A 13,007-nucleotide genomic window follows, 5' to 3' on the forward strand; every position below is an offset into this window, starting at 1 on the left:
TATATATATATACATATATAAGAGTCTATTCAATACACAAAGGCTGCTCTGCTCTATTACATATATTTTTAAATTTTAAAAAAGGCCACGGAGAAGGAGGGCAAAGTCACCACTGTGCATTTGAGTTTTGTTATCGAAGGAATTCTGATATTCATTTCACTTATTTATACAAGAGGTATTTTAGAGAAAATATTGTGGAAAATGTAGTGATATAAATTTAATATAGAAAGTTTAAAAATAATTGATTTAATTAAAGCTAGTATAATTATTATTGAATAATAAGAATAACCATTTATATTATTGTTAGAATACATTACAACTACATAGAACTATAGTTATAACTGTTCAATTAAAGGTTTTATCATCTAAAAAAATATTGTTTTATTGAGCAAATTAAGAAAAAAAAAATGATATCCAAATTATTAACTATCAAAGCCCCTCATAATATTTCAGAATGTATAAAAATGAAAAATAATAATAAAAACATTAAAATAGTGAAATCGAAATTGAGAATAAAGAGTATAAATTAAGACAGTGTCCCATCCAGCTACTGTTATATATTGTGTGTTATTATAAGAGACTTTTCAGAAAATATTTATTTTAAGATACTTACGTGTTCTTTTAATTTTATACTCGGACAGTTTTTTTTTGAAGTCTAGTTGATTCCTCATGTTCATGAATGTGAACTTTTATAAATATTTTGGTTTAATCTTGTATAGGGAGTAGTGGCTCAGGGGAACTGAATTCAGGATAACCACCAACGCTTTCTTGAGCAGAAATGACTACCCTTCAACATATGTGTTAATAAAAATTAGCTGAATAAATTAAGCCTCAACTCTCAGGTGTTTGTAGGATGAATGTATATGGTATCATTTATATATATATGTTTGCATATGCATCAGTGATACATATTTATGAGTGAAGTATGATTAAAAATAGCAGATTGAATGTCATTTGCATCAAAACTGTGCAGCACTAAAATCATATATTGTGGAAATATTGTTAACATAAGTTATACGGGTACCACATGAAATGAAATATTTTTGGAATAAAATTAATATACCAAGGATGAATGTAATCTAAATTAATTAATTACAAGTCAAATTAAAAATTTTTATTTTCTTCATAAAGGCATGGAGTAGGAAAGGAAAAGAATTACTTGAAATATATCTTGTATCATTGCTCATTTTAAAATAACTTGATAGAGAACGGACATGTTTTTGGAAATCATGGAGATTTTTTTATAATATATCATTAATCTTTTAAGATTAATAGATGTGTTGCCCTTGACAAATATGTTAATGCCAAAATTAACGGATATTTTTTTCAATGGTCGTGCAAAGACGAATAGTGTGGAAAATAGGCTAAAAATTAACTAAAAGAGTAAATCAAATAAAGGTTTGTCAGAAAATTTGTTGTTCCTACATTTTTATGGCTAGCTGATATTATTTATTTACAAAAGTTAAAACAAATTATAAACTGATTATTTTTATTAACAGATGACAAAGCGAAAAACTGAAAGATATTTCTCAGATGGAAGTTATGGAAGAGAAAAGCCTCTGCCAAACCAACAATTAAATGGCACTATGCACATTGAGACAGAGTAACGTCAAACTTAAACCACTCCCTACCACCTTCCCTATCCATCCCCTCCACTTTTCTTTGACTCAACTAATCTTAGCAAATTCATCTCAGAAAAACCCAAAATTTTTTTATTTATATTTTTACTTTCACATATACAGAATATATAGGAAGGGAAAGTATTGCAATTGTGCAAATTTTTGTTTATAAATACATGTTTTGGAATCATCCGAGTAAAAAAAAAAGTTTCTTATTTCAAAGTGCTCTGTATGTGTGCGAGCAGACTAGCTCAAAAAGTACCAAACTCAATTTACATGTTTAAAGCGAGTATATGCCTGGAATTTACTCCAGCTTTTTTGGGAAAAAAATTTACAGACTTGAAGTGCTAGTTTATAGAATCGATTTTTAACATTTTATTTTCTTGAAAATGGCTCAAATAATTTTAATTAAACTAAGCATGTCAATGTACAATTAAGTGCTCTTTAATATCTGCTAGGTCTTATCTCCATTGAAATAATCTGAATTTAAAATTTTTGCCCTGAAATGTTTATTATTTGAAATATATACTGTTGGAGGGCCAAAGACAACATATGTGTAAATAAAATATTTAGTCTAGTACAAGTTTGACTGGCAGGCGCATGCAGTTTTTCCGTTCCGCTAGCCTAATAACTGCTCATATCCGCTATAATTATTGAATAATTACTTTTTTAATTTCACTTAATCTATATTTGAGCCATTTAGTTGACAGGGTGACTAACTCCATAAAATCAATCTTAGTACTTTCATTATTGATTTTAACAATTCAGCATTGAATAAATGTTTATTTTAGTTAACTGTTATATTTCTGTCATACTTTAGCAAAAGAAAAATATTGAAATTTTTAAACAAGAAATGTTATTTATATTAAAATTGGAGTTTGTCAATTTGTCATTTGGAAAATTAGAACGGGTAACATTGCCTCAGTTAATAACATGATAATGTCTGTTCTGAAATGAGTGAGGATTAATTATAACTCAAAGTATGATGTTGAGTGAATGTTGTGTGATGCGTATACCAGACCTGATTTTTATAACATAATCTTCACCGATGAATAAATAATGGAAATTCATGAATGTAGCTAATTTAATTAAATTGAAAAATCCAAACTATTTTTGCTAAAATACTGCAATATTAATTTTATTTATCGAGAATGGTATTATACCTTAATCTAGATTTAATTTACAGCTATGGACAAATTTATAAAATAATCAGAAATAGGAAATGTTTGAAAATTCCAGCCTTGCTCTAATTGCTGTATTACCTTTTGTAAACCAAGCTACATTTGGATTACTTTTAATTTATAAAAGGGTTTCAAAAAGAAAAAGAACATATTCTTGAATAATATATTTAATTACAATTGGAACATAAAAAAAACAAAACGCACAATACATTTTCTTTTTCTTCTCATACGGTCTAATAAAAAAAGCAGTCTTTTTTTGTTTTTTGTTTTTTTTAACTGTCTCCAAAAAAAAATCTACAACTTTGGCACTAAAATGTGGTAAATAATCAAAGAAAAAAACCAAAAAAAAAACCTTGTTTTGTTCAACAATAAGTTCAATGCAAATGAAATGTTTATTTATTAATTTTTTTTACCAGGAACATATTTGAAAACTATACACGTGGCAAACAATAAAATGAAAAATAACTAGAAATTCACCAATTAAAAAAAAAACAAAACAATATTAACAAAACTATGTAATAAACATTCTATATGACTACGGTAGTAATAAAGTTTTCTTAATGATTGCTAATCAAATAAACAAACTTGAATTTTCAGAAAACAACCTTCAAACACAGAGCGTACATTAAACACTTAAATTCTAAGCTAAGTTAATAAGTGTCGAAATAAAACAAATGACCAGAATTGTGTATAGCTTTGGAAGCCACTTACAAATTGATCCCACTATGTGCCTTTAATTCAAATACATAAAAAAAAAAACTCAATTCACAATTTTAAGCGACATTATTAACATATATATCGTACTTACAATACAATTGTGCCGCATTATGTGCAACATTTCGATAACATATTACATATCACATTTCAGAAAAAAATTATTTACATAAATCAACTTATCCATAATGTACACATATATACACGTAAATATAAAGTTTAAAAAGCTATCACTATATTTACAAGTAATAAAAAGAAAAACAATAAGTCTTATAATAAAAATAACAGTTTTTATAACAAAAAACATTTCTAAACAATAAATCTGATAATGGCTGACGAAGCGAGAAGCGACAAACAAAAATTCCTCAAACTTTCCTCAACTGAACTAACTTTTAAGCCTTATTTTGAATTATCCTGGAAACAAGAAATAAAATAATGGTATCAAATAAGGTCAGAAAATAGATATAACAATAGAACATTAAAAAATAAATAAACAGATTTAAGTAAACAAAGATAATTCCTAGCACTAATAATTTATTATCCAATGGTGTAATAGAAGTGCTTAAATTGTTGAGCAAGTTAGAAAAAATTATTTTATAATTTTATGTTCATAAAAGTAGTCCGATAAATAATGCTGTGGATTTCGTTGAGTAGTGTCTTGAAAATCATATGCTTCTAATTCATATCATGCTCATATCTCTTCATTGTTGTGCAATCAAAGCTTATGTATAGATTTTATTATTTTTACTTTTCAATAGATCGATTTTACAATTTACTTTTTAGTTATTTCTTATACGGATGTCAAGTTATACGTTTTGATAAAAGAAAATTTATGTTAATACAATTATGTATCTCGTTATAAAACATTATTCTTCTCAATTCATTATCAGAATCATTAGCAGCTGCTTCCAATGATTATCATTTATGGTTTCAACTCTAGACTAGGCTTCAATGGCATGAAAGTTTCTTCCCACCTTAATGTAAAAGTTCTTTGCTAATATATTGGAGTAAACACCACAGAAGTTTTTCATGTTGGTTATTAACACTGAACTGAAACTATGCAATTATTCACACTAAACTAAGATCTTACCATTTTTTTTAACCTATAAATTAAATCTATACCTCTATAGTTCACAACAGATAGATCACCACAATCACTAAACCACATCACACAGAAATTAAAACTAATCTGCAGTAAATAGGTTAAATACTTATATTGATATTTTTTGTGCCGCTTTAAAATAATATCCTAAATCTTAACACAATTAATTTAAATGTCAAAGAAGCAATACAAATGGAATATACATAGTCTACCTCGGCTCCTCGTAAAAATGGTTCGTCGAATTGAAATAGGTGGTTAGAATATAAACGACTGCTTCATAAGTGGACATCATGATAGCTGTATTTGGAATCTGTCTAACAAGCTGCGTTCCCAGTCCTCGGTAAACACCCCTAATGCCTTCCTCGCTATAGACCAAGCTCAAAGTTTGCCAAAATTTGTTATATTTATTACCTTCTTCTCTAAGCCTGGTTCTTGCCACTTCTAGAAAATGAAGAAATGTTTAAGTTTAAAAACTTTTAATTTTAAATTTATTTAAAAACTTTTAAACTTAAGTTTAAAGACTATAAATAGTTTGCTTCAATTGTTATTAATGAATAATATAAATATTATTAATTTGTCTCTAAAATAAAAGCAGACTGTATGTGACAGTAACATTCGATTATTGCACCTATAAAACAACAACTATGACATTGAAATTATTATTGGGTTTCCCTTACAGCCTAGATGTGCAATAGAGCTGATTTTTATTTACCAATTATTAATTAAAATTCATGCTTCACCCATTTTATAGCAATTCCTAACTTTGGGCCAGATAGGACAAACAAGCCATTTTTGAAATAAAGGTCTGCCAAAAAAGATATGCTAAAGTAGTGGATGGAATTTAATATAATTGATATGGGACCAGGCAGTTTCATATTAAATTAATAGAATTAAATTCTATTTCAAGATACGAACCATGTGGATAAGCGACGCAAGAAGCAATCGTTTTCGAAATCGCTCCAGCCATCATAAATTCAATGAAATCTCTCGAAGTTTTTTCAGTTCTTTGGAGAGAGTGAAGATCGACTAGTCTAGCTTTAATGGCCTCGTAGATGACAAAGTGAATCACAGTCTCGGAGATACCCCAGTAAGATGCTGTTATTCCTTTATAAAATCCAAGAATACCCTGAAATAAAAAAAAATACTTTCTCAGTCAAAATGAACTTTTTTTATTTTTATTTCATTAACCATATTCTTGGCATGGCAACATCACAATACCAAATGTTCAAATCTCCTAAATATACTAAAAATTAATATATGATCAACAATCGACAGTTTGTATCCTTATCTAATGAGTGGTATCACTGTTGTGTCAAAAAATAGTGGATGTAGAAAATAAAAATTAAGTTAATATTAACAGGGTTCCCAGGAAACCTGCCAAGAATGAGGAACAAGATGAATTCAAAGCTTAGCCTAATTAATTTTGAGTGTTTTTTAATTTTTAAAAATATCATTCTTGTTTATGTCTTATCAAATCAATCAGGAACAAAAACTGATGCTGAATTTCATTTAAAAATAAACAATGAGCTAGTAAGGGACACCTTTCTATAAAATTTAAAGAAACAAAGCTATATCAAACTCTTTCCAAATATTGTTAATTTAAACCAACATAAAAATAAAATTTTGTTTCTTAATCACAGCAGGTGGCCAGGAAGATAGTTAAATGGGTAAGTTCTTTATATTTTACATAGCTAGAGGTCAGAACAGAATCAAACTAAAAATTGAGATTTAGTCGCATGAAACAACCCAATAGATTTATATAATATAGTATAAATGTTTGACCGTATTATTCCAAATTATTAAGAAGAAGGGTGCAATCAGAAAAAACAAAGAATAGTTCTTTTTGTTCATTTGCTTATAATCTTCTTTTAACTTATATTTACATAATTTTAGCCCTACCTTAATTTACCTTTTTAGCCTTAGATGAAGCTCTACAAATTGGAGCAAAACATCGGCAAATAAAGTTTTTACCTATTTTTTGTTTTCTTCTGATCGCACACTGACCATCTTCTTGATAATTTATAAGTATATTTATTTTGAGTATTGACAATCCCTCTTGTTAATAAAGCTATTATTTAGCTCTTAGTTTAAGCAACTTTATTAGTGGAATTTGAATTAACAATTAACTAAAACAAATTAATTTTAGTGTTGCTATCGTTTTGATCTCTATGGGTACTATGATTAATAATAATAAAAAGAAAAAGAATAGATTAAATATTAAAGAACCTGGATGATTTTATTAAAAAATAAATTTAAAGAAATTGATCTAAACAAATAGTTTAGATAGAGTTGAAGATAATGACTGAATAACACTCAAAATAAACAAACAGTTAATTGATACAGTTATAAAATAAATTAAAGTAAAAAAAACAAAACAAAATTATACTGATATAAAATCTTGATTTAAGTATCAAAGCCATAATATATAAGGGTTCTTTACTTAGAATGCGGCAAAACTTAAAAAAAAAAAGTTTTTATTTTATTTTGCATTTGGCATCCAAAAAATAATAGTATTGAAGACTAGAGTTACTTTCTCTGATGAGGTGGTTGTCAAAGTTATAATAAACCATTCAGAAGTTATCTTCTTATATTCATAACACCAACTGACAGTAAAATTGATGAAATATGTCCAATATAAAACAAAAAACCATTTTATTTCTTTAGTTTAGCCACTATCAAAGCAAAGCAGCCATCTGGGCCAATTGAAATGGAAGTGATACATTATTTATTGCAAAAATTATTATTAATGCTTGAAACATTAATATTTTCTAAAAAAAAATTCATCTAAACTATCTATAGTACTCACTTTAAGTGGTTACAAGTAAAATTAGATGCTAACTTAAAATTACTGCTGAACCTCTATTTATCAAAAATTAACCTTTACAAGATATATTCAGCTAAAGTTGTAACCAAACACAAGGTGTTTACTGAAATATTTTTTAAAGATATTCCTGGACTTTTTTAGGAAGTTTTAGTAATAATTCCAGGTCACCATTTTAGTTTAACAGGAAATTTATCTTTATGGTTATAATTTAATTAATTATCCTATTTCTAAAATATTATGAGGAAATAAATGACAAAGAAAATTTTGAAAAGATGGTTGGGGGTGCGGTCAGTGAGGTAACACATTAGTAAGAGAATTAGGGTACAAAAGAGGAAAGAAGCACTAAAATAATATAATCATTTTTTTTTATAACAAAAATCAATGAACACACAATCATAAGTTTTACTTTTCATAGGTCAACAGTTCATTAATGAAGGATTATATCACTATTACGTAAATTTATTGTGACAAACATTGATGGTAGCCAATTTGCACTAATGTCACTTAGCTTGTAAAATTCCTTGACTATCAAACATAATCTGTAAAATCCACTGATTTTCAGTTATTATTCATAAAATTCTGTTATTTTTCCAATATTCAACAGATATCACAAAATCCTTAGGATACCTGCATTGACGAAATGGTGAAGGTTGATTATTAACCACTATTGAGACTAAAAACCTTTTTTTATTCTATCAGTAACTAATTATAAATTTGATATTTTTTTTTTATATCATTAATCATATTAATTTTTTTTAATCTTCAAATTTTTCTATAACTAGAAATTTTTACATAAAGGTTCAACAGTAATAATAATAGTAAATATATACAAATTATGTAATGAATTATAGAGAATCAAAAATTCAAATATAGGAATTAATCATTTTACTTATTTTTCTAATAAAAGTTAGAAAAATTATAAATATTCAGTTTTATCAAATAAATAACTTTTAATATTAGATGGTGAAGAATATTAAAGTATCTAGGGAGATGGGTAAATGTTTAAGTAATAATAATTTTTAAATTTATAAATAAAAAAAATTAATGAATTTGAAGGATGTATTGAAACAGGAAAATATGAAAGAAAATGACACCGTAAAATGGATTCCTAAACCTCTTAAGAGGCTAGAAGCATCAAAATGAATTAAAGTACAGAAAGCAATATTAACAAAGATAATAACTATCTTTCCATATTTGAATCATAATGGCAAATGTATTAAATTTCACAATTTTTTTTTTAATGAAAAAATAAAGCCTGGGGAATATAAGTGCTACTTTATCAAATAGAAATAAACCCCAAACGGAGTTAAATTTTTGTCGATAAGGAGGAAAGCAACCATGTGCTACGATCTCTCCTCACCATCTGCAGCCTACACCCCCAGGGTCAGTACAGCTGAACGGGCTCTTACTGACCGACTGGCGATATATCCTCCTGATGCACTCTCCTGCTGTCAGCCTCTGGCCGCTCGTTGTAAAGTCTAACTGCAGTCTCGTTTTGACGAACCAGATTGGATTTGTAGCAGAGCATGCGACAAAACCTGCAAAGAACAAGATATTTAAATTTTTTTTTTTGGCAAGAATAAATAAATAATGAAATTGTACTCATAAAAGTCAAGAATGGAGTACCAAATAACACTAAACAGACAAGAAGTAATAAGAAAAACAATAACAATAAAACAACATGATTTTAACATTTTTCACTTAAGTGACTTTAGTTAGTTCCTCTCACCATTAAAAAAAAAAAAAAAAAAAAAAAATAAAAATAAATTTAATTACCATGAATCAATAATAAATATAATTTGAAATTCCAGAAATAAAATTACAATAACGAGTAATTTTAATTTTAACTAAGCACTTGATGAACTACTTTAAATGGCATTGTGATCTGCAATTACAATTACTATTTGAGCTAAAATAATTGCAATCTTATGTAACTGTAATTACTTCTTGGACAATATTCTTATTCATTAAATATTTATGTGGGAAAACCTGAGTTTTTCAGCATAAATCAATTTGCTTTTTACAAAAATATATAAGTACATAAAAATGAAATAATATTTAGCATGTTGAGGTAGGTATATATGTTACATGTTGCTACTGGTACTGGTATAAGTAGGAGGAACAAGTTTGGAAAGCGACCCTATTAGTCATTTTCATCGCATGTTAAATGTTAAAAACAAGTATAGTTCAATTTTTAGAGATGAAAGAACTTTTAAAGGTCTAAGAACAAACAACAACTGGTCAAAAAATTCTTTTTGTTTAAATTTTTAGAAATTATTTGTTAGCATTTTTACATCTAAGAAATCTGAGGTAACAAAAATAACACTTCTTATATTTTTCTATAACTTTTGACAAATATTTCAGTTCAATAGATAAAATTTTAAACAATATACTAATGAAAATCCAAAATTCCTAAATAAATAAATAAAATATCAATATATCTATATTTGACTATTTATCTTAACATTACTTTCTTTATATAATCAGTTATTATTAGTACAAGAAAGAATTTTCACCACAGATATTTTCAAACTGAAGCAACATATGTACCTATCTTCTGATATAATGCAAACCAGATGTGAGATTACACACAAACAAACGTATCAGTAAACAAAAGGTTAAGAGAGATATATGTTTATTAAAGAGGATATCTAATCTCGTTAGCACATAGGCCTGCTGTTTTCACAATCCCATTTCGCACCCTACTCATCAGTTTTAAATTTATAAAGAAGTAAAAATGAAATAATTATATTATTAACAATTAAAAGTACAATATAACTACAGATAAAATATTCTTAAAAATCCATGAAGAAAATTAAATAATTTGAATAAGTAAATTGAGCCAACAGTGAAATTGTAACATTTAATCCAACACTACCTCATGACAGATTGATTCATAATAAATAATCTATTTCACAATTCCATACTAATTAAAAATTACAATGATAAAACTTAATGTTGATTTATGTTTTTAATAAGAATTTTAAACTAAGAATTACATTATTGCAATATAAAGTTTATAGAGGTCTAAAAATAAAAACTATACTGAAGGGAAACTTCTTTATCGATGTTCTATAAATCAAGAAAAAAAAATTATATGGGAGTAAATTAATTTTGTGACATGAGATGTAACGGAAGAGGTAGGGGAGAGATGCAACACTTTATAAAGTTAACAATTGTTTTGAAATGCTTTTTATTTTTAATTTTCTTTAATTCTAAAATGTTTGTATCTTGTTTTTCATTTAGTCCCAACAAAGCCCTGCAAAGTGGGGTGAAACGTTTATAATAAAAAGTTCTCTTTTATTATTTTGATACCTTTATTGACCCGGACTATCCCCCTACAATATTATAATTATTGTTATTATTCTTCAAGTAATATTTTCTGCCTCAAGCTAAGGGAACGATCATTAGTAACAAAATTTTAGTAAATTAATTCACTTTCAAAAGTTAAGCTTCTGTCAGCGAGTCCTAAGACTGTGTCACAAGTTTTTCTTTAAGAAATAGTAAATTGTGAAATGAAATGAAAAATCAATCTTTATTTTGGGATAAAGATTCACTTTGTCCCCTAAGAATAACAAAGTGGACAATTTCAACAGTATTGGTCAGGCTACATTAAATGATATTAAGTGAAATCAATAATTATACATAAAATATGAACAAAAGATACATATTTTTGAAAGTTGGCATTGATACTTATTATTTACATGTTTACGGAAGATTGATATTCAAAGAGATGGATAAATAATTGATGTTAAGGAGGAAACTCTTAGGGTAAAGGACTTTTCAAAGGAAGTGGTTCTATAGGAAGGGATGTAGAAATCGGTAAGTTGGGATCTTGTATTTCACAGGTGGATGGATGAATAAACATAGGGCGAGGAAGTCAACAGTATAGGTTTTTTTGTTCTTGAGGTTTGGAATATAAACGTCCTAAGACATATTCATAGGATACTTCTTCCGATAGCCATCTTTGCTCAGAATTATAGTGAGAGATATAAGAATGTCTGGGAATATCGAAGATGAATCTCATGAGGCAGTAATTATGAAATATGATTTAGTTTAAAAGATTACCATACTCCATTCATTCAATGTCTTTCATAAGATCGTGTAGCCAAATAAGAGGTGAATCCAATAACAAAAATAATCTCGTAATACCCAATACTTCACTAAAGTAAGATTCATTTCAGGAGCTAAATATGAACTTTTCGTAAGTGAAAAATTTGCATTTAGATTAGAATGACAGTATAAGTTGGGAACCATTTAGAAAAAACAAAATTAACATGTTTACAGGAAAATGCTGACATCCTAGAACCCAAGGACACCAGGGTTTCAGCTGTACATATATCTACTAAACCACTTGAAAATCTAATAATCTACAATGAAGAAAATTTTATTTTACTTTATTTAATTCCCAAAATTTAAGCTATATGTATGAGGTGTTGCATTCCAAAATCTGCTTGTATTCCATCTTCCAATTTTTATAATGTTCATTCATTTATTCATTTATTTTTGTTTTCAACTGTTTTTTTTTTTTTTTTAAATGTTTTATTACTATTTTTTTTTTTTTTTTTTTTTTTTTTTTTTGTGGTGGAGAGGAGGAGGTTGGAAGAAATTTCTTCGTGCCCTGACACCCCTTGTGAAACCAGGATCAAAACTAGAGGGCGGGGGAACCGTAGTCAATCAGGTAGTAACATTTCAGCATGGAAAAGGCAAATGCAAACAACATTTAAAGACAATTATATATAATTTTGCAGTGCTTTATTAGCTGTTACAATTAGTATTTGCTTGATAAATAAAAATATATATTTTTTATTAAATTGATAATTTTTTGTAACTTTTACGGGGAAGCAGTTGCCCCTTTTACTCCCCCGCTGGGTATGCCCATGTCCTGATACTGATAGTACTATAACTGATAATTAAAAAAAAAAGGGAGATTGGTTGGTCATTGCAATCATATCTGAAATGTAAAATATAAATTTGAAGAAAATGGTCAGGGAACAATAGTTTTCAACTATTAATTGATTGTTGACGTTTATGTAGGTCTTTATCAGGGCTGTTGTTATGGATGAAGATGTAAACAATGGAATAATTTATAAAATATAAATTGTTCAATTCAAGCTTGAGGTGAAGAACTGAACAATCAATTGTAATGCAAAACATTCTGTTATGAATGGTGTTTATTTATTATTATTTTTTCTAAATTTTATTTGTTTAGTATTTAATTCATTTATTTATTTTCATAATCCTATGAATATAAGTTTTTTGTTTTAAATTATTTTTGTTTCTTTCAATCTTTAATCACATATTTATTACCAATATTTTCTAGATATATTATTTTGATTATTTTTTTTATTTAATAATTTATATTAATAAAAATTGTAAATGATTAGATTTTTTAAATCTATATGAATTGTTAAAAGCAAATGTCATAATAACCATGTAACGCCTATCAGGCTGATCTTGTAGTAAAAAAAAACATTAAAAAAAAAAAAAATAATAATTAATTGCGCAGATATACCCGTACAGCAAATATGGCTGGCTGCCATGTATCAATGAGAACTTTATGAATG

General features: G+C 27.1%; 1 protein-coding gene across 2 annotated transcripts in view; it reads right to left on the reverse strand.

The window, feature by feature from the left end:
- Rim2 (replication in mitochondria 2) overlaps window positions 1-13,007 on the reverse strand; it is a 102,528-nt gene that overhangs the window by 3,001 nt on the left and 86,520 nt on the right. Inside the window, exons 4-7 of one of the 2 annotated variants that reach the window (XM_014419101.3) lie at window positions 8,854-8,978; window positions 5,532-5,742; window positions 4,829-5,057; window positions 614-787 (exon numbers count right to left, since the gene is read on the reverse strand). In XM_014419101.3, the coding sequence (XP_014274587.1) occupies window positions 706-787; window positions 4,829-5,057; window positions 5,532-5,742; window positions 8,854-8,978 (647 nt within the window). In that variant the 3' untranslated portion in view covers window positions 614-705. Of the gene's footprint in view, window positions 1-613; window positions 788-2,949; window positions 3,929-4,828; window positions 5,058-5,531; window positions 5,743-8,853; window positions 8,979-13,007 lie in introns of those variants that run through there. The other variant, XM_014419102.2, reaches the window with a different exon arrangement.

Source organism: Halyomorpha halys, unplaced genomic scaffold (assembly GCF_000696795.3).
Source record: "Halyomorpha halys isolate HHAL.00 unplaced genomic scaffold, Hhal_1.1 Scaffold218.1, whole genome shotgun sequence".
NCBI lineage: Eukaryota > Metazoa > Arthropoda > Insecta > Hemiptera > Pentatomidae > Halyomorpha > Halyomorpha halys.